Below are 21,387 nucleotides of genomic sequence, written 5' to 3'. Positions count from 1 at the left end.
AATGGGCCAAAGAAGTGAAGATATTTGTGTCTCATGTGAATGCTCACCAAAGGTTGACCTCAGCAGAGGATGATTTTAACAATCAAGTGGATAGGATAATGCATTCTGTGGAAACCACTCATCCTCTTTCCCAAGCTATTCTCATTGTTGCTCAATGGGACCGTGAACAAAGCCATGGTGGCAGGGATGGAGGTTATGCATGAACACAGAAACATGGAATTCCACTCACCAAGGCCGACTTGGCTACAGCTACTGCTGGATGTCCAATCTGCCAGCAGCAGAGACCAACACTGAGTCCCCAGTATGGCACCATCCCTCAAAGTGATCAGCCAGCAACCTGGTGGCAGGTTGATTACATTAGACCACTTCCATCATGGAAAGAGCAGCATTTTGTTCCTACTGGAATAGACACTCTGGATATAGATTTGCCTTCTTTGCACGTAATGCTTCTGCCAAAACTACCATCTGTGTACTTATAGAATGCCTTATCCACCATCATGGTATCCCACACAGCATTGCCACAGATCAAGGGACACACTTCACAGCAAACAAAGTGCAGCAGTGGGTCTATGCTCATGAAATTTACTGGTCTTAACATGTTCCCCATCATCCTGAAGCAGCTGGCTTGATAGAATGATGGAATGGCCTTCTAAAGACACAATTACAATGCCAGGTAAGTGGCAATACCTTGCAGGGTTGGGCAGTGTTCTCCAGAAGGCTGTGTATGTTCTAAACCAGCATCTAATATATGGTGCTATTTCTCCCACAGCCAAGATTCGTGGATTCAGGAATCAAGGAGTGGAAATGGGAGTGGCACCACTCACTATTACCCTTAGTAACTCACTTGCGAGATTTCTGGTTCCTGTCCCTGCGATCTTATGCCCTGCAGGTCTAGAGGTCTTAGTTCCAAAGGGAGGAATAGTCCCATCTGGAGACATATCACTGATTCCATTGAACTGGAAGCTAAGAATGGCACCTGACCACTTTGGGCTCCTCATGCCTCTGGACCAACAGGCAAAGAAGGGAGTTACCATACTGGTCGGTGTGATTTATCCTGATTACCAAGAGGAAATCAGATTGATATTACATAATGGAAGTAAAGAAGAGTATGTCGGGAGTGCAGAAGATCCCTTTGGGCGTCTTTTAGTACTACCATGACCTGTGATTAAAATCAGTGGAAAACGAGAGCAACCCAATTCTACCATGACTATTAATGGCCCAGACCCTTCAGAAATGAAGGTTTGGGTCACTCCAGCAGGCAAAGAATCACAACCAGCTGAGGTGCTTGCTGAGGGCAAAGGGAATACGGAATGGGTGGTGGAAGAAGTTAGCTCACCAGTTATAGCTATGTGACCAGTTGCAGAAACAAGGACTGTAATTGTTGTATTTCTGCTTTGTATGTGTACATCGAATATTTTTGTTTTATTCACTTATAAAACATAAGATGTAAACAGGGCTAGTGCATTTTTGGTTGTGTGTTTGTTGTACTATATTAGGTGCAAGTATGACTTTATAATTGTCTTTATTCAGAGATTATGTATGGTTTAAGGAGATGTGTACAGGTTCCAAGTTGACAAGAGGTGGCCTGAGATGGTTAAGATTGTGTCAACTTGGCTGGGCCATGATTCTGAGTGTTTTGGCAGTCATATAATGTTGTTATCACATACCTGTTGAGATATGATATGTGATCATCCCCATGATGGGATCTGCTGTGAGTAGCCAATCAATTGAAAGGGAGTTTCCTTGGATGTGTGGCCTGCATCCAAATATAAGCAGATGTTCTGGCTTTTGCCTGCTCTGGATCCTGAAGCTGGCTCCTGTTCAACTGACCTCCAGTTCTTGGGACTTGTGCTAACAGCTTACCTGCTGATCGTGGGTTCACCAGCCCCCGCAGCTATGTGAATCAGGAGAAGCATTGTGGTCTTGCTTGCCAATCTTGGGGTTGGTCGATCTTCACAGCCTGTGAGCAAGAGCCCTGCTATCCAACCTGCTGATCTTGAGTTCACCAGCCCCTATGGCTATATGAATCAGGAGAAGCCTCCGTTCTGACCCACAGGCTTGACGCGTTCCAGCCTCTACAACCATGTGAGCCATTTCCTTGATATAAATCTCTCTCTATATATACTTAAATGCTTTACTGGTTTTGCTTCCCTAGAGAACCCAGCCTAAGACAAATATCTGCCTTGAGCATTATGCTCTTTTAAGATGTATCTATATGGGATCAAATTGACAACAGCAACTCCAAGGATTAGATGGGAACCTTAGAGGGCAGTGAGTTTATGTTTATCAGGGAGGAACAATACAGAAAAGGGTGAGAATGGTTGCACAACTTGAAGAATGTAATCAATCTCACTAAATTGTAGATGTAGAAACTTGAATTGGTGTATGATTTTTTGCATATATTCTCAACAACAATAAAAAAATTATTTAAAAAAATCTATGGTGACAGAAAGAAGATCATTGGTTACTGGGGATGGGGGAGGAAGGGATTAAAAAGACACAACAACAAGGAAACTTTCAATGGTGGTAAGTATGTTCACCATCTGATAGTGGTGATGGTTTCCCAGTGTATACATACATCAAAACTTAACAGATTGTACATTCTAAATATGTGCAGTTTATTGTGTGTCATTTATAACTCAGTAAAGCTGTGTTTTAAAAATCTCAAGTAATTACCTCTCTTCTTGACATGGCTTTAGTGTATAAAGCTCCCACCTAGTCTCCTCCTTGCCTATTTCTCCACACAGCATTGAAAAGATGAAAACCCAGTGGCCATGATTTAATCAGGTTCACAATTTTCTCTTTCCTTCTGTGCTAAGTCCAGATGGGGAGGTGTGTTGTTAACTGCCCTACTGTTCTCTGCAAATAAAGCAATATGTAGATCAGCCCCCTTAGGCCGGTGCCCCATCATTACTTTTCCACAGTTCACAGGATGAGCCCTAATTACAAACAACCAACCAAATCTTGTTTTCTGTTACTCAGGTTTTCAGCAATAAACAAAAATTCATCGAGCACTTCTCTCCCATATAGGCACAAAAACCTAGAGCTGATTCAGACTTTGCACATCAGTGACTTAATCCAAATATAAAAGTGATAGGTTCACTCTCCCACACACAAGAGTTAGTCATTGCTATTCTGCTGTATACCTTTGACATTACACAATGCCCAAGTTGTTCCTTGGAAAAGGAATTTTTCTCACAGCTTATTTCTTCATGCATACTGTGGGTGGCCTACCCAATAGCCACCAGCCCTGCCATTTCCTTCTTGGCTGTCAGAACTACCACTATTAGGCAGATACTCACTTTCTCAGTACTCCGTGTATCCAGGGCATGGAATTTGATTCAATCCTGGTCAGTGAGACCTAAGGGAGACTCTGAGGAAAAGATTTACCTCCCTGGTAAAGAGAGACATAAGGAGAAACTGCTCTTCCTGCCTTTGGGCACAGTTATCTGAGGACTTAATGCCCTGAGCAGCCATCTTGTAACTATGAGGAGATGGTCTAAGGACAAAAGCCACACAAGGATGGCCAAATGGAAAGCTGGAAAGAATCTTCACCGGAATGTCATTGTTCAGCCATTGAATTAACCAACAAACTTCAACTGGACCTCTTGTTGTGCGAATGTCCTTTATATGCCCTTATGCCAGTTTTGTTATCTCCTGTTGCTTGTAGCCAAAAGCAACCTTCTGATATAGACATTAAACTTACTGTTGGTTCTACAGGCTTCTTGGAAATTACGTGACTTGTACTTACTTTTTCTATAAGGACAACTTTGATTTATGCCACTGTAGTTTTGCTGTCTTCTCTGTACTTAGTGATAAAATTAATCAGTTTTGGATGAATGTCATGGATTGAATTATGTCCCCACCAAAAATGTGTGTGGTAACTTGGTTAGGCCATGATTTCCAGTATTCTGTGATTGTCCTCCATTTTGTGATTGTACTGTTATGTTAAAGAGGATTAGGGTTGGATTGTAACACCCTTGCCAGGTCACACCCCTGACCCATTGTAAAGCAAGTTTCACTGGAGTGTGGCCTGTACCACCTTTTATCTCTCAAAAGATAAAATGAAAAGGAGGCTAGCAGAGAGTTGAGGACCTCATACTACCAAGAAAGCAGCACCAGGACCAGAGCGCATCCTTTGAACCCAGGGTCCTTGCGCCTGAGAAGCTCCTGGACCAGGGGAAGATTGAGGACAAGGACCTTCCTCTAGAGCCAAAAGAAAGAGAGACTTCTCCTGGAGCCAACACCCTGAAGTTGGACTTGTCACCTCCTAGACTGTGAGAAAATTGATTTCTCTTTGTTAAAGCCATTCGCTTGTGGTATTTCTGTTATAGTAGCTCTAGGTAACCAAGACAGATGGTCATGCAACATATTGCTTTGCCATCTGTCTTGGTGCCTGGAGCTGACACCCTGAATTTGCTTTGACAAAGTTTCATAATGGACAATGGCCTAGGAACAGACAGTTGACCCAATAAAATCCAATTTTCAGATGGCATAATATTTTCTAGACATATTTTAATTTTTTGGCTCACAGTCACTCATCCCGGCATTCATATATTCCTATGCTATATATGCACTGGAATCTCATTCAATATTTACTTTGATGATGTTATTCTATGTTGTAGCAATTAAGTTATTTTTCTTTTGTATCACAATTTTCATGCTTCGGTGAATCTCTTTTGAGCCATTGATCCATTTTTGTGGTTAGTAGATATAATGCAATACAATAGCAACCCTGAAAAATTCAAATTTAATAAAAGTAAACAATAATGCACAAAGGAAAATTACATGAAAATAACACCTCGTTGCCTGAATGTTAGACAAGAGCCCACTGCAGTCCTTGTAGCCCATGCATAGCCTTTAAGGACACAACTATTAAGGATGTAGCAGGACTTCTGTGAAACTCGTGTTTCAAATGTGTGAGATATGTTGTTTGTTGTTGGTACTGTCGAATTGGTCTAGACTCAGCAACCCTATACAGCAGAGTTGAAATGCCCTATAGGGTTTCCAAGGAGCAGCTGGTGGATTTGAACTGCTGACCCTTTAGTTAGCACCTGAGCTCTTAACCACTGCGCCACCAGGGATCCTTGTGAGATATATGGATGTAATTTGTTTCTTGCTTTTCTTGCCCCCCCAAAACCCAAGACCACCAGTAGTTCATGAAACACATTTTGGAAAAAACACCACTCTAGGGCTGGATTCTTATTAAAGTCTTCCATCCTCTGAGGCCTCACCCAGGGGTACCGTATAGCAATTGGTCCTCCTGGGGACTCAAAGCGGAAATCCTGGTGGTGTAGTGGTTAAGTGCTACGGCTGCTAACCAAAGGGTCAGCAGTTTGAATCCACCAGGTGCTCCCTGGAAACTCTATGGGGCGGTTCTACTCTGTCTATAGGGTCGCTATGAGCCTGAATTGACTCGACGGCACTGGGTTTGGTTTTGGTGGTTTTGGGGACTTGAAAGCTTCAAAATGCAAGGGGCAGATAGCTGATGGGAGAGATATTTTTCAGCTTTGCCTTTCCCTCAAACCGCATGATTGACTGCTTCCCTCTTTCATTTTCCTGAGTTCCTTGGTGGTGGCAGCAAAAGTGAGATCTTTCCAGGGCAGGGAACAGCCGGTCATGTGTTGAGCCCCAGCTCAGTCCCAGGCATTGATGAGCTTTATGCTGGGATCGGTGGTCACCTCAATGGGTACAACAGGTCCCTGACATGGGATTACAAAGAGCTCTCCAATCGCTATCCATATATAACCAAAGTCTCCTTTAACACATCCCAGTGTTTGTAAGAAACACCTGTGTATTGGTTCACTCCATCTGGGAGAAGAGCCACCGGGCTAGCCCTTCTCTATCCTTTTGTTTCCACTGCACCACCAGCCCCATCAGCTTCCCACAGCCCTAAGAATGGAGTGAGCAGATTAAGAAGTCAGGTTACCCTCAACATAGGGATGTTTATGCCACCACTCTGGTTAAACTGTATTGTCCTGGCCCCAGGCTTCAGGGCTGGCCAGGGTCCACCACTATAGTAAGGGGACAGAGACCAAGGTCATTGTCCAGGACTCACAACCATAAAGACCCTTAATTTAAACCTTTGACTTATTTCCCAAAAATGTACACACAAGATTGTTAATGCAAACATTTAAAATGCACATTTTTTAGTAATCATTTTCTGACATTCTTTCATTGTTTTCATATACTTGGAGCCTCAGAAAAAAAAAAAGAGAGAAAGAAAGTAGCCTGAGCCTCTTCTGACCTCTGAGAGGCCCTGGAACTGACTGAGCTATGGTAGCATTGGGGCAATGCCCCTGGTGAGGGCACACTCTTCCCGGCTAGCCAGCAATGCAGACCAATGTGGGGGAAGCAGGGTTATGAGTTCCAGTGTGCAGACAGTTCATTCCCAATTCAGTTTGGGAAATCTGGGCTGAGATTTCCAAGATGAAGCTAAGACCCAATGCTGACTGTATTTTAGTGGAAACAAGGATGGAACGGAGGCACAGAGCATAAATTGGACTTCTAACACCAGGCTGGAGAGTTCGGACATTATCCTGAAAGCAACAGGGAGCCATTGAAGATGCGTGAAGACGAGTGGTTTGTTCAGTGCTTTATTTTATAAATATCACTAGTGACTAGTACAAGGAGGGAGACTGAGATCTGGGGCTATGGTCCATGTATTTCTAGGCAGAAATTCCAAGCCAAAACCCATAGCAGGGCACAGCAGGGACTCTGTGGTGGGAGTTTCTAGTTGGAGCTTTGACAAGATGAATGGCCCTTCCCAGGCAAGGTTTCTAAAAAGAGAATGCAGCCTGGTCCCAACCTCCTTCATGGGGAATATTTCTTCCCCCTTGGGTTTGGCTTAGCTGAGAGTAAGAGGACCAGAAATTCTCTGAGAGGACAGCAGATCCAAAGGAGAACAGGAAGTAGGAGCAAGAGTTGCTATTGGTCAACTAGGGAGTTTGATATCCCATTTTGGGGGGAAGTCCCTTCATTTGCTTCCTCCATCATTTCCTTGTACTGGCGTTTGAAGAAGCCAATCTGTAGGAGGAGGAAGAAGAAAACCAGGAAGTCCAGTGGAAGAGAGGATAAGAGATGACTAGACATGACCACCATTTCTGGAAAACCTACTATGTTCAACACACTGTGCTAGAAACTTTATACACATTGTGTCATTTAGACTTTACCACAATTCTGTGAACTGCATAGGATTACCTCCAGATTAAGAATCCAAGACCCAGAGTGGACCAAACACTTGCCTATAGTCATAGGATGAATCAGTAGTGGTGTTGACATTCAAACCCAGGTCTGTGTTTTTGTATTATAATCAGTTATCAAGGGAAATATATAATATATATATTTATATATATATTATATATATAAATGTATATAACATATGAATATTATATAATATATATATTTATATAAAGAGGTGAAAAAGAAAGGTAGAGAGATTACAGGAAGCCTGAGAATTGGATAGGAAAGTACAAATGTGGGGAAGAATTAGGTACTGATGGTGTCATGAGTGCGAAGGGGTCTCTCACATTAAGTAACCCAACAAGGATGTGCCCCCAGTCTTGCCTGACTCTAAAGTGAGCTGTTCCCACACTGTAGAAACAGTGAGATCTGATGCTGATGGTGTCAAGGGTAGAATAAAATGCTCACCTTGTACAATGTGGCCACAATGAGAGCCAGTAGCAGCAGGCCTCCCACAGAGCTGCCCACGATGAGAAAGATTGGGTTGTAGACATCATATTTCTCCAGTACTGTCTCAATCTGGAGTAGAGATGACCCCATCAGAAAGCACCAGGTATTTTCTTATCCCAGATTCTGCACACCCTTGCAACATGCACCTCCCCTCTGCCAACTCCCAGTTTGTTCCTCTCCTTTCACAACCCTGCTTTAAGGCCTTCCTCTTCTTCCCCCAGGCTTGCAAATGCCCACCCTGCATTACAAATTTGGTATCAGGAGCCCTTTCACGAGCCTGGCCACTGTCTACCATACAATCAATACCTGGGCTGTCATAAATGCCTCCTGTCCTGGAAGCTGGGAATACATTGTTCTGTCGAATGTGATTTCAGCCACACTCCTAACAAACACCTTCTTCTGCAGTGTCTGTAAAAGAGAGGGGAAAAGCTGGAGAATTGCCTCTGAGGAATGCTCAAAATTAAAAAATGTCCTGATCTAGGGTGGGCAGAGACACATCAGGTACCACCTGAATCTGGGGGAGAGGCTCTGCTGTTGGGCTCTACACACCTGGCTGATCCAGCCAAAGCTGAGGTTGCCCTTCAGGATGAAGCCAAGTTGATTTTGGATGCCAAAGGAGGGGATATCACAATAGAAGCACAGGCAGACGGCAATAGAGCAGTCCTAGGGACAGAAAGGTAGCATCAGGCCAGAGAAAGATGGGATTGAAGGTAGAAGACAGTGTTAAACTGTCTGATTTGAAGGAAGCAGCCACATCTGAATACAAGAGGGCTATTGAGCAGGTGACCATCTGAACGTAACACAGACCTGTAATTAAACTCCTCTGGTGTGTGGTTTAGAGTGGAGGCCAGAGCAAAGCAATTCTTACCAGCACAGGATTTTTCTGAATATGGGTCAGGAAGTCAGATTCTGTGGGCATTATTTTCTTTGAAGAGCACTGAATGGACAGATTCTAAGAGAAGACAAAGAACAAACATATCAGTGGAGACATCAGGGGTTCATGAGGAACACAGAGAATCCAGGTAAAGGGCATTAGAAGAGGAGCCATACACAATCCTTAATACCTGGGGTTGAAGGACCTCTATCCCTGTCCACACAGCCATCTGGTTCAGCTCCATGGGCACCCGGAAGTTGATTCTGACAGGCAGGTCCCTCTGCCCCAGGTTGCTCACCTGCACAGAAAGCAGTGAGGGCACAGCCAGACCCCACACTTCTCCCTAATCTCCATCCCCTGCCCCACCCCTAGATCCTGGGTCTCCACCACTTGCCTGGTATCTATGCTTGACCGCACTGCTTTCTTCCTCCTCTGAGGCTGAGAAGTTGACGTACGTGGTAGATAGTTCATGGCTGTGGAGAGAAGAGGCATGGATAGATTTGAAGTTCCATGGGGGCCTCCTGATGAGGTTCTGGCTGGGAGTATGATGGGACACATAATCAGTGGGGCCTTGGGGTAACCTAGGTTGAGACTTGTGTCTGTGTTGGGGGTTATGAGAGGGTTTAGGGAGCAGGAATGGGTTTTAAGCTAGGTGCCAGGTGCTCCCAGAAGCTGCCCACAGAGGACACTGCCAAGGGGGCTGGGCAGGCAATGCAGCAGAAGGAGCTGAGGGCCATGCCACTGACTCGCTGTGGGATTGAGGGCTAGACCCTGCCCTCAGTTTTCTTTTCAGGCCCTCATAGGCATGTAGGATGATGGATAGGCACGTAGGACACAACGAAGGTTTGGGGAGACTCAGTCTGTCACTATTGACCAAATGCCTACCAGACACTGCCCCTTTCTGATCTCCCACAGGCCTTCCCTGGGGATCCTTCGCCCCTGTTTCCTTGCCTTTTCTGGGCCTAGAGCTGGTAGGTGAGGGAAGGCCTAACAGCTGGCTCTTCACTAGGCCTCAGTTTAACAACATCTCCTCTGGCTTGCTCTGGCCTAGAGAACGAGTGGCTGGTCCCACCTCTGCCCCATCTTGTCTTGCTCTCTGGGCACCTCTCCTTTGCCTGCATGATCCACATTTCAGCCCACCAATTCTTACTCTGAAGCCTCTTCCCTTCTCTGCTAAGATACTCCCCACAAAATGCCAGAGGTTCACTCTGAGGGTCCCTCTGTGTGCCCCAACCCATACAGCCACACCTGCAGAGGGCAGCAGAGCTGTAGGGCAATTCATGCCTAGATAGGTGTGCCCTGCCTGTGGGTCCCTGGCAAGGATGTTTGCAAACCTCAGGGCACACTGCAGCAAGCAAGCTGACAGCATACATCTGGCTGGGCTGCTGAGTGCCCTCAAGTGTGCAGGTGTGTGTGAAACTCTGGGCAGGAGGAGAACATTCAATGAGGCTTGTGGGTGGAACTGGCAGGGGAGTGTACTCAGGCTAAGCTACACAGGTCTGTTATACATCACAAATTTAAGTGCCACAGGGCAGAGATTTATGTCTGTTTTTTGATTACACATGATAAATGAGGGGTTCAATAAATCTTTATTGAATGTCAAATGATTTTATGGAAAGTAACCACAGGCACATGGCAAATGCTAGAGAAGTATTCGTTGATGTCACTCTTTTGCTCAAACACTTGTCTTGAAATGGCTCCTTAGTGCCAAACACCTCAAGTCTAATCCTCTTGGGCAGCATTGTAAGGCCCTGTACTTATATCCAGCTTCCTCCTGACACCCAAACTCTGTGGAAGGCGAATCATCACTCCCCATCCTTCTCAAATGGGAATTGGAAAAGGGAAGTTCGGGTGATCACAATGAGGAACATTGCTAGCATTTGGTGAGCAAGGGACTCTAAAAGTCCTCCAAGGTGCAAGTCTGTTTCTTGCAAAGAAGAAATATCCCACTCAAATGCCAAGAGCCCCTTTGAGCATCACAGCTGGCCATGCCCAAGACTGTGGACCCTTCAGCACTTAGCTGAGGCCTCCTCTTGCAGGGAGCCCTAGCATTGTTTTGGGAACCTCCATCACTCCACGGTACAGAAGCATGGGGGAGGGCTTGAGAAGATTCTGGCTTACATCAGGATAACCTCACTCTCCAGTAAGGCTGTAAGAGCTTTGGAGACAGGAATATGCCTTCTACTTATATCTCTTAGGGAACCCAGGACAGTCTTAGAGCTTTTGGGAAAGCTGTCTAAGAACTGTTAAATGTAGAATATGATGATAATAATATCACAATTATTATTATCACAGCCAGCACATAATAAACACTCACTGATTAATTAGTAACTACTGCTAGCGGTCTGGTCTACCAATTGAAAAGGTGGTGATAATAAAACCTAAAAATAGCCAGATGTTCATCTGTTGCAGAAGGTGTATGAGCCACCCCCCTAATCAGGGTGGTAGAGAAGAACCCTTCTGAGGTCAAGATGTGGCACCTGCTGATCACAGTGTAGACAGCATACTTCACAGGGAGCTTCTGCTGGAAGGTGGTATTGCTGCTCCTGGGGCTGTTATTCTCACTAAAGAAAGAAGAGGAGCCCAGTTGGGAAGGGCCTCAGAGAAGGAGGCAGGGGTGAGAGGAGCGCTGCCCCTGGGCCTGCCCACTCACCTGCTCACATTGGCCACCAGAAGCAGCTGGTCTCCCAGCACGGCCTTGGAGGAGATGTCAAAGGTGGCCACAAAGGTGATCTGAAAAAGAGGTGGGCCAAGGGCAGGGATGAGACAGAATAGAGGGAGGAGATCAGAGGAGGCGGAAGGAAGCAAGTCTGACCTGGATGCCGTCGCGGAAGATGAAGTGGTTGATGCTGCAGATGGTGCTCTGGGGACCCTGACTTTCAGCTGGGGCGCTGTCACATGTAAGGCGCAGGGAGGAGAGGTGCAGCTGGGTCTAGGAAGGGGGAAGTTTGAAAAAAAAGGTAGATGAGCATTTGTTTGTGTTTCCAAGAGACCCTACTAAGGAGTGGCATGGTTTTGTGGAATCTGCCTTAAGGTTATGTTTTTAAAAAGATCCTTTGCTCCCAGTGTAGAAATCCCAGATGTGAATTTAATTAGAGAGTTTTTTATTTATTGCTGTTTTAAAAAAGCTTTTTATTCTGGAAATTTTCAAACATAATCAAAAGTAGAGCAACTAGATAAATTCACCCTCATGTGCCCATCCCCTAGGTTAAATTACCAACATTCTTCTCCTCTTATTTTATTCAGCTCCTCTCTACTTTTTTGGGTGTGTGAATACTTTAAAGCAGATTCCAGCTATTACATCAATTCATCCAGAAATACTTCAATGTCTATAACTAACAGATAAGAATTCTTTTTTTTCTTTTTACATCACCAGAAGACCACTATTACACCCAACAACATTAGCAATGGCTCCCTAATATTAGCTACGACTCAGGTCATATTCGATTTTTCTAGATTGTCTCCAAAAATGTCATTTTACACTTGTTAAAAATCAAAATCTAGCAAGAGTTCACACCTGACATTTGGTGGGTATGTCTAGGAGTGCTTTCAATAACAGGGCACTTCCTCCCCTCACATAGCAGGAGATTGCTGATTCCCAATGAATTCTTTCATACCTCAAGTCAAAATTCACTCCCACTAGGAACATTAGACTAAAAGGGATATGAGACATAACCAGATGTGATGTGGAACCCAGCTTAGATCCTGATTCAAATAAACAAGTTGTAAAAACACATTTTTGAGACAAATAGGGAAATTTCATTACGGTCTAATACCAAGGAATTGTTCATTTCATTGGATGTGACACCGGCATTGAGTCCAGAGCTAGAGAGTGAAATAAGGAGGTGTGCAGTGACATGACTTGTGGGATTTGTTTTAAAATACTTCAGCAAAGAAAAAAAAAAAAAAAAAACGATGAAAGAAATGTGGCAGAATGCTGATAACTGTTGAATCTGGTTACTAAGTTTTGAGGCGTTTGTTGAACTACTCTCTATTTTTGTAAATGTTTAAATTTTTTCATGATACAATTTTTGTTAAAAATCTGTTTCTCTATGACTCCCTGCAGTTCTAGTCCTGTCTTCTGGAGCAGGAGTTAGCAAACTACGATCCACCACCTGTTTTTGTAAAAGAAGTTTTATTGGAACCCAGCCACACTCATTCATTTACATGCTGTTGATGGCTGTTTTCACACTTCAACAGCAGTGGTGAGCAGCTGCAACAGATACCGAATGGCTAGCAAAGCTGAAAATATTTACTATCTGGTCCTTTATAGAAAGTTTGCCAATCCTTCATCTAGAGTAACCAACAAATTCAACCCCTTCTTCTACAGGGCAGTGTTTTAAAATGTTTGAAGGCTGAGATAGGTTTTTCTCAAGAAGAAGAATATCGATATGATGAGGAATACAAAAAAATTTAAGGCAAGGTCTTTTTTCCACATTAGTAGCCTCTTGGGAACTCATTCCTGATGTCCAATGCCCAGAACTGAACCCAGCATGAGCCTTGGCAAGCCCCAGACACCACAACTACATCCAACCAACAAAGAACAGTCCAGACTTCTTGGCATATGAGAGGCTGCTAAGCAATGGTGGCCCCAGGATGAATTTCGAACCCAGCTGAAGGAGTCTCTACTGATCCTGAGCCTATCAGCCGCTTCCTTCCCCAAAGCTGGAATACCTGGACCCCAGTCACACGTCGATAGGACAGCCCTGCAGGGTAGAAGAAGGTAATTTTAGTTCCATAGGAGTCCTCGCCATCATTCCACACTGTCACTTTCACGTTCAGCTCCAGGTTACTCCCGACCACCAGGGTCTTCAGGCTGGGTATTGAGGTGGGGGGAGGAGATGGTTCAGTGACTGAGGCTAGAAATGGTCTGGGTGGGGAGGTTGGAGACAGATGGGAGGCAGGATACTTGGGTTCTGAGCATAAAAGAGGAGCATTAGGGAGAACTAGGGGTGGGATCAACAGATTCCAGAAGGGAAGCAGGGGGACTAGGGCAGGTCTATGTCTCACCCTAAGAAGCTAAAGGAGATACCAAGGTCATCCTGGCAGACATGGTCAGTCCCACAGTTCTTCTCAAAGGGGAGCTGGGAGGGAGAAAAAGAAGGGAGTCCCCCAAGATTTGGGGTCTGCACCCCAACTCCTTCCTGGAGACCCTGACCCCAGGACTCACAGAGGCCGTGAAGTATCTCTCAGCATCCATGGCCAGCATTGGCTGGAGGTCTCCAAAGGAAGTAATAGGCTTGCCCACAAGGGACAAGTTGAGACTCAAGATGATGGGGGTCACTGAGTCCTCCACACAGGCCTAAAGTACAGGCATTGAAGAGAGCAAGTGGTTAAGGAAAGCCCCTCAGGAAGTTATTAGCTGTGTCCCAGTCTCCTCATCTTTAAAATGAGTGATAATAATGCCTAAACCAAAAAAAAAAAAAAAAACCAAACCCAGTGCCATCGAGTCGATTTTGACCCATAGTAACCCTATAGGACAGAGTAGAACTGCCCCATAGAGTTTCCAATAATGATGCCTACCTGTGCTCAATATATGTTTGTGATTATTAGTAATCTGCCATGCATTCTTGCCCCTCAGAATCTTTGCCTTTGATGTCTTCTGCCTTGATCCACTAGGCTCACTCATATCTACTCATGCTTTACCTTCTCCAAGGGGCCTCCCAGACACCCTCTCTGTTCCCTTCCCTGGCTTTGTCTTTCTTCACAGCATTGACTACTACCTGACATCTATATCTAGGAACTTGTTAGTTTGAGGCCTTCCCACCCCAGGCTGTGAGCTCCCTGTGGGCAATGGCTGTTTCATCCACTATTGAGTCCCCAGCACCTAGAACAGAGCCTATTCCACAGGAGTGGCTCGAAAAATATTTGACAAATGAAAGACAGAAAGAATCCCAGCCCACAGCCCCATAGTTCTCTAAAGCAGCCGAAATTTATTCCCTGAAATCCAGCTATGTATTCTCTGGCAGTTACAAATGACCTCATTCATTCATTCTTTCACTCACTCTTTCAGCCAATATGTATTAAGCACCTCTTGCATCCAGACCCTATGCTGTGGCTAGGGCCACAGAGAAGATCGGAATGTGCTCCTGTGTGCTGCCTACCCCACTGCCAGCCTCAGAATCACCTCCATCCGTGTCACTCTTTTCCCAGGACCCCCAGGGCCCTCACCAGGAGGAGCAACTTGACAGCCTTACAATGCTGACCCAGCCCAATGTCTTGGACTTGGGTCAGGTTCCGAGTCTTTGTTTCTTTGAAGATGGCACGGGGACTCAGGCGGCCAGGGTCAAGGGCCAGGTCAAAGGTCACAGAGCTCTGCAGGTTACCTGTAGGGGAAGTAGGGTATGAGGAAGGATGAGAGCCAGGAGCTCCTCAGGTAGGCAAGGGGCAAGGCAAGAGACAGAAGTCCTGACCTGGCAGCCTCCAAGGGATCAGGGTGTCCTAGGTTGGAGAGGAGGGGACTCACCAAGCTGGTTCTTGAAGCTTGAGTTAACATGAAGGCAGACTGTGGCTTCACCTAGTGCCTGGGCAGAGGTCACCTGGTGCCGACACTCAAACACAGACCTTGCAATTTCTGCAGGTGTGAAGTGCATGTTCACTGACACCTGGAGCACAGGCTTGGTCCTGTGGGCAGAACACTGTGCTGAATAGGCTTTTGGTCCCTGGGACAGGGAGAAGGGGGCTGGGTGTCTGAGGCAGGACCTAGGACCATACAGGGAGTGCCTGAGGAAAGCCATTCTCACCTGAACAGCAGCGCATGTCCTCGAGCCCCTACGGCCAGGTCCACAAGCCCATCCTGAGTGAGATCCTGACCCCCACTCAGCGACTGCCCAAAATACTGCAGTTCCAGAGAGAGCTGGGAACCCGTGATCCTCTAGCCGGGACAGAAAAAGAAGCAAGTTGGGAAGTAAGAGGAACAAATCAGAAATGAGTAAATGAGAAGGAGGGATGAAGAGATGTGGGAAACAGAAAGAAGGGGCAAATGGTGAAAAAGTGTCATCAACAAATGCATAAAAGGGGGGGCAAGGGGTGGGGAAATGAGGACTGGAAAAAAGGAAAGATTTCTAATGAATAATGAAGAAAAGGAGATTTAAAATCCTGGCTTGAGAGTCATTCATTCATTCAGTTAGTCTCAGGTTCAAATTCTGGCTCCTCCATTTATAAGCCATGCTTCAGTTCCCTCATCTTTTGCATGGTGCTAATAATATCTCAGAGTTTAGCTATAAGCATTAAATGAATTCATTCGTATAGTTCTTAGAACAGCACCTGACATATGATCAACAGGCAATAACTTCTTATGATGATTACTAAGGTTGGAAGGGACATCAGAGCTCATCCAGCCCCACTCCACACTTTGCAGATGCAGGAAAGGGGTCACACAGCCTCTAAGAGGCCAACTCCAGACATGAAATCAGGTCCTCTGACCCCAAGCCCAGGGCCCCTTTTTGTTGCCCTTTACTACCTTGACTCTTCAGAGGACAAGGAAGAACCAAGTGGAGGTAGGAAGTGGCTGAACCTATGCCCTGACCCTATGCTCCTGGAATGGCCTTCCCTGTGGATCCTTTCCCTATTACTCCCATTACTCTCTAGATTCCAATTCCTTGGAGAATGCACCCTTTAACCTCTGGATATCCATGGGACTAACAGACAGTAAGAGTAATACTAATAATAAAATAAAAAGAGAAATTTACCAATTATTAAGGAGGTCTAGAAAGGAAAGGGGAGGGGGTTGGAATAGAAATAACACAAACGGAGCCAAGTGGACAACACCAGGGTCTTCACGCCCAGGAAAGCTAATATCATGACCATAGCCTCACATTTGGTGTATAGTATGCAAATCAAGTATGTGATGGGCTATGTGATGAGGTAGGAAGAAGGAAAAAATCACGGTAGGGCCAGTGAACCCAGAAAGGCCTCCTCTTTGAATCAGGCCTAATGGGTATAAAGCAAGTGATCTCTGCAATCAAGCATCTAAGCAGATATACCTCTAAGTCGCTGAAGCAAAAAAGGTTCAACAAGTTGGTGTGAACTGAATACAGTTTCCATGACATGTGTTGTTGTTTCCCGTGGAGTTGATTCTGAATGATAGCAACCCTATAGGACAGCGTAGAATTGCCCCACAGGGCTCCCAAGGCTGCAAATCTTTACAGAAGCAAACTGCCACATCTTTCTCCCACAGACTGGATGGTGGGTTGGAACTGCTGACCTTTTGGTTAGCAGCTGAGCAAATCACCACTATACCAGGGCTCCCTTCATGACATGTGGGCCCTTGTTGTTTTCAACAAGGCCTTTCACCCTCTTCCTAAAGTGCCTTCAGTTGTTAAGCTGTATTAATAATAATGATAACAATAACCGGAGACCCTGGTTGCTCAACCGTTAAGCACTAGGCTGCTAACCGAAAGGTCAGTGATTCGAACCTCCCCAGCAGCTCCCGGGAAGAAAGACTTGGCTATCTGCCCCTGTAAAGATTACAAACAAGAAAACCTTATGGGACAGTTCTACTCCTTCACACTGGGTCGTTATGAGTCAGAATCAATGTGACACCACCTAACAACAGCAAACGCTTAAAAATGACTTGTGGGCCAGCATATCCCTGATATCAAAACCAGGCAAAGACACCACAAAAAAAGAAAATTACAAACCTATGTCCCTCATAAACTTAGATACAAAAATCCTCAACAAAATTCTAGCCAACAGAATTCAACAACGTGTCAAAAAAATAATTCCTCATGACCAAGTAGGATTCGTACCAGGTGTGCAGGGACAGTTCAATTTATTAGAAAAATAATCAATATAATGCATCACATAAATAAAACAAAAGACAAGAACCACAAGATCTTATGAACTGATTTTGAAAAGGCATCTGACAAAGTCCAACACACATTCATGATAAAAAAAATAACTCTCAGCAAAATAAGAATAGAAGGAAAATTCTTCAACATAATAAAGGGCATTTATACAAAGCCAACAGCTTGGAGAGCTTCTGAAAGCATTCCCCTTGACAACGGGAAACAGACAAGGATGCCCTTTATCACCACTCTTATTCAACATTGTGCTGGAGATCCTAGTTAGAGCAATTAGGCTAGATAAAGAAATAAAGGCTGATCCAGATTGATAAGGAGGAAGTAAAAGTATCTCTATTTGCAGATAACATGATCTTAGACACAGAAAACCTTAAGGAATCCTCAAAAAACTACTGAAACTAATAGGAGAGTTCAGCAGTGTCAGGATACAAGATAAACCTACAAAAATCAGTTGGATTCCTCTACACCAACAAAGAGAATGTTGAAGAGGAAATCACCAAATCAACACCATTTACAGTAGCCCCCAAGAAAATAAAATACTTAGGAATAAATCTAACCAGAGACATGAAAGACCTATACAAAGAAAACTACAAGACACTACTGCAAGAAACCAAAAGAGACCTACATAAGTGGAAAAACACACCTTGCTCATGGATAGGAAGACTCAACATTGTAAAAATGTCTATTCTACCAAAAGTGATCTATAGATACAATGCAATTCTGATCCAAATTACAATGGCATTTTTTAATGAAATGGAGAAACAAATCACAAACTTCATATGGAAGGGAAAGAGGCCCTGGATAAGTAAAGCATTCCTGAAAAAGAAGAACAAACTGGGAGGCCTCACACTTCCTGATTTTAGAACATATACCACCACAGTAGTCAAAACAGCCTGGTACTGGTACAACAACAAATACACAGACCAAAGGAACAGAATTGAGAATCCAGACATAAATTCATCCACATACAAGCAGCTAATATTTGACAAAGACCCAAAGTCAGTTAAATGGGGAAAAGATAGTCTGTTTAACAAATGGTGCTGGCATAACTGGATATCCAACTACAAAAAAATGAAACAAGACCCGTACCTCACATCATGCACAAAAAAGAACTCAAAGTGGACAAAAGACATAAATATAAAATCTGAAACGATAAAGATCATGGAATAAAAAAAAGAGGCAATGCTAGGAGCCCTAATACATGGCATAAATAGTATACAAAATGTTACAAACAATGCACAAACACCAGAAGAGAAACTAGATAACCAGAAGCACCTAAAAATCAAACACCTACGCTCATCCAAAGATTTCACCAAAAGAGTAAAAAGATTACCTACAGACCGGGAAAAGGTTTTTTGCTATGACATTTCCGATCAGCGTCTGAGCTCTAAAATCTATGTGATACTGGAAAAACTCAACAACAAAAAGACAAATAACCCAATTAAAAAATGAACAAAGGATATGAACAGGCACTTCACCAAAGAAGACATTCAGGCAGCTAACAGATACATGAGGAAATGCTCACGATCATTAGCCATTAGAGAAATGCAAATCAAAACTACAATGAGATACCACCTCACTCCAACAAGGCTGGCATTAATCCAAAAAACACAAAATAATAAATGTTGGAGAGATTATGGAGAGACTGGAACTCTTATATACTTCTGGCCAGAACGTAAAATGATACAACCACTTTGGAAATCAATTTGGTGCTTCCTTAAAAAGCCAGAAATAGAACTATCATACGATCCAGCAATCCCACTCCTTGGAATACATCCTAGAGAAATAAGAGCCTTTACATGAACAGATACATGCACAGCCATGTTCATTGTAGCACTATTTACAATAGCAAAAATGTGGAAGCAATCAAGGTGCCCATCAATGGATGAATGGGTAAAAAAAAAATTGTGGTATATTCACACAATGGAATACTACCCATCATACAATGGAATACTACACATCAATAAATAACAATGATGAATCCTTGGAACATTTCATAACATGGAGGAATCTGGAAGGCATCATGCTGAGTGAAATTAGTCAGTTGCAAAAGGACAGATATTGTATGAGACCACTATTATAAGAACTGAAGAAACAGTTTAAACTGAAGAAAACATTCTTTGATGGTTATGAGGATGAGGAGGGAGGAAGCGAGAGGGGTATTCTCTAATTAGATAGTAGACAAGAACTGTTTTAGGTGAAGTGAAAGACAACACACAATACAGGAAAGGTCAGCACAACTGGGCTAAACCAATGCAAAGAAGTTCCCTGAATAAACCGAACACTTCAAAGGCCAGAGTAGCAGGGGCAGGGGCCTGGGGACCATGGTTTTAAGGGACAACTAGGTCGACTGGCATAATAAAAGCTATTAAGAAAACATTCTGCATCCCACTTTGGTGAGTGGCATCTGGGGTCTTATAAGCTAGCAAGCCGCCCATATAAGAAGCATCAATTGTTCTCAACCCACCTGGAGCAAAGGAGAATGAAGAACACCAAAAGTAGAGATGATCCCAAGAGACAGAAAGGGCTACATAAATCAGAGACTACATCAGCCTGAGACCAGAAGAACTAGATGGTGCCTGGCTACCACCGATGACTGCCCTGACAGGGAACATAACACAGAACCCCTGATGGAGTAGGAGAACAGTGAGATGCAGACCTCAAATTCTAGTAAAAAGACCAGACTTAATGGTCTGACTGAGACTAGAGGAACCCCGTAGGTCATGGTCCCCAGATCCTTTGTTAGCCCAAGACTGGAACCATTCCCGAAGCCAACTCTTCACACAGGGATTGGACTGGACTATAAGACAGAAAATGATGCTGGTGAGGAGTGAGCTTCTTGGCCCAAGTGGACACATGAGTCTATGTGGGCAGCTCATATCTGGAGGGGAGATGAGAAGGCAGAGGGGGACAGAAGCTGACCGAATGTTCATGGGGAATACAGGGTGGAGAGAAGGACTGTGCTGTCTAATTAGGAGGAGAATAACTAGGAACACATAGCAAGGTGTATATAAATTTTTGTATGACAGACCGACTTGATTTATAAACTTTCATGTAAAGCACAATAAAAAAAAAAAAAGCCTGTGGTAAAAATAATAGTAATAATAGATTGTACTACCTAGTACATGCCAGGCACTGTTCTAAGTAGTAACTCATTTAATCCTTACAGCAGCAGCCCAGTGATTCTATTATCATCATCAATTTACAGATGAGAAAACTGAGGCCTAGAGAGGTAACCTGACCAAGATCACACAGCCAGTAATTGACAGAACTTCCTGTCAGCTTCCCTGACTTTTTTTTTGCTAAGTTTCAAGTGGTATTCACGCACCATACAATACACCCTTTTAAAATATACAACCCAATGGTTTTTAATATGCTCATACAGTTGTGAACTATAACCACAATCAATTTTAGAATATTTCCATTACCCCAAAAGAAACTCCATAACCTTTAGCAGTCACTCTTTATTCCCTGCATTTCCCCCTCCCCTCAGTTTTAACCCTTTGATATCTAGTGGGTCCCGACTCATAACAACCCTATAAGACAGAGTAGAACTGCCACATAGGGCTTCCAAGGAGCAGCTGGTGGATTCAAACTGCTGACCTTTTGGTTAGCAGCAGTATCTCTTAACCACTGCGCAAGCACTCATCTACTTTCTATCTCTACAGATTTGCCTGTTCTAGTCATTTCATAGAAGTGGAGCCATACAATATGCAGTCTTTTGTGACTGGCATATGTAGTCTTTTGTGACTGGCTTCTTCCACTTAGCTCAGTGTTTTCAAGATTCATCCATGTTGTAGCACGTAGCAGTATGTCATTCCTTTTTATGTATGGATATACCACATTTTATTTATTCGTTCATCAGTTCATCAGTTGATGGACATTTGGGTTGTTTCCACATTTTGGCTATTATGAATAATGCTGCTATGAACATCTATGGGCAACTTTGTGTGAGGAGACATGTTTTCATTCCTGTTGGACACATATCTAAGAGTGGAATTAATGGGTCATGTGGTT

The 21,387-nt window shown here is 44.0% G+C and overlaps 1 protein-coding gene across 4 annotated transcripts in view; it reads right to left on the bottom strand.

The window, feature by feature from the left end:
• Positions 1 to 850: 850 nt before the first annotated feature.
• LOC100663080 (integrin alpha-X) overlaps positions 851 to 21,387 on the bottom strand; it is a 40,696-nt gene continuing 20,159 nt past the window's right edge. For 2 of the 4 annotated variants that reach the window (XM_023558988.2, XM_023558987.2), the window contains 16 exons: positions 15,310 to 15,440; positions 15,033 to 15,190; positions 14,738 to 14,892; positions 13,737 to 13,868; positions 13,577 to 13,650; positions 13,241 to 13,382; positions 11,382 to 11,498; positions 11,220 to 11,299; positions 11,047 to 11,130; positions 8,961 to 9,039; positions 8,757 to 8,864; positions 8,561 to 8,644; positions 8,242 to 8,355; positions 7,999 to 8,100; positions 7,651 to 7,761; positions 852 to 7,026 (listed from right to left, as the gene is read on the bottom strand). In XM_023558988.2, the coding sequence (XP_023414756.1) occupies positions 6,928 to 7,026; positions 7,651 to 7,761; positions 7,999 to 8,100; positions 8,242 to 8,355; positions 8,561 to 8,644; positions 8,757 to 8,864; positions 8,961 to 9,039; positions 11,047 to 11,130; positions 11,220 to 11,299; positions 11,382 to 11,498; positions 13,241 to 13,382; positions 13,577 to 13,650; positions 13,737 to 13,868; positions 14,738 to 14,892; positions 15,033 to 15,190; positions 15,310 to 15,440 (1,770 nt within the window). In that variant the 3' untranslated portion in view covers positions 852 to 6,927. Of the gene's footprint in view, positions 7,027 to 7,650; positions 7,762 to 7,998; positions 8,101 to 8,241; positions 8,356 to 8,560; positions 8,645 to 8,756; positions 8,865 to 8,960; positions 9,040 to 11,046; positions 11,131 to 11,219; positions 11,300 to 11,381; positions 11,499 to 13,240; positions 13,383 to 13,576; positions 13,651 to 13,736; positions 13,869 to 14,737; positions 14,893 to 15,032; positions 15,191 to 15,309; positions 15,441 to 21,387 lie in introns of all 4 variants that reach the window. The other 2 variants (XM_003418791.4, XM_023558989.2) reach the window with 2 other exon arrangements.

The sequence above is a fragment of the Loxodonta africana genome, chromosome 12 (genome assembly GCF_030014295.1).
Source record: "Loxodonta africana isolate mLoxAfr1 chromosome 12, mLoxAfr1.hap2, whole genome shotgun sequence".
Lineage (NCBI taxonomy): Eukaryota > Metazoa > Chordata > Mammalia > Proboscidea > Elephantidae > Loxodonta > Loxodonta africana.
The sequence above is the reverse complement of the archived record's forward strand: the minus strand, read 5'-3'. Positions and strand labels throughout refer to the sequence as shown.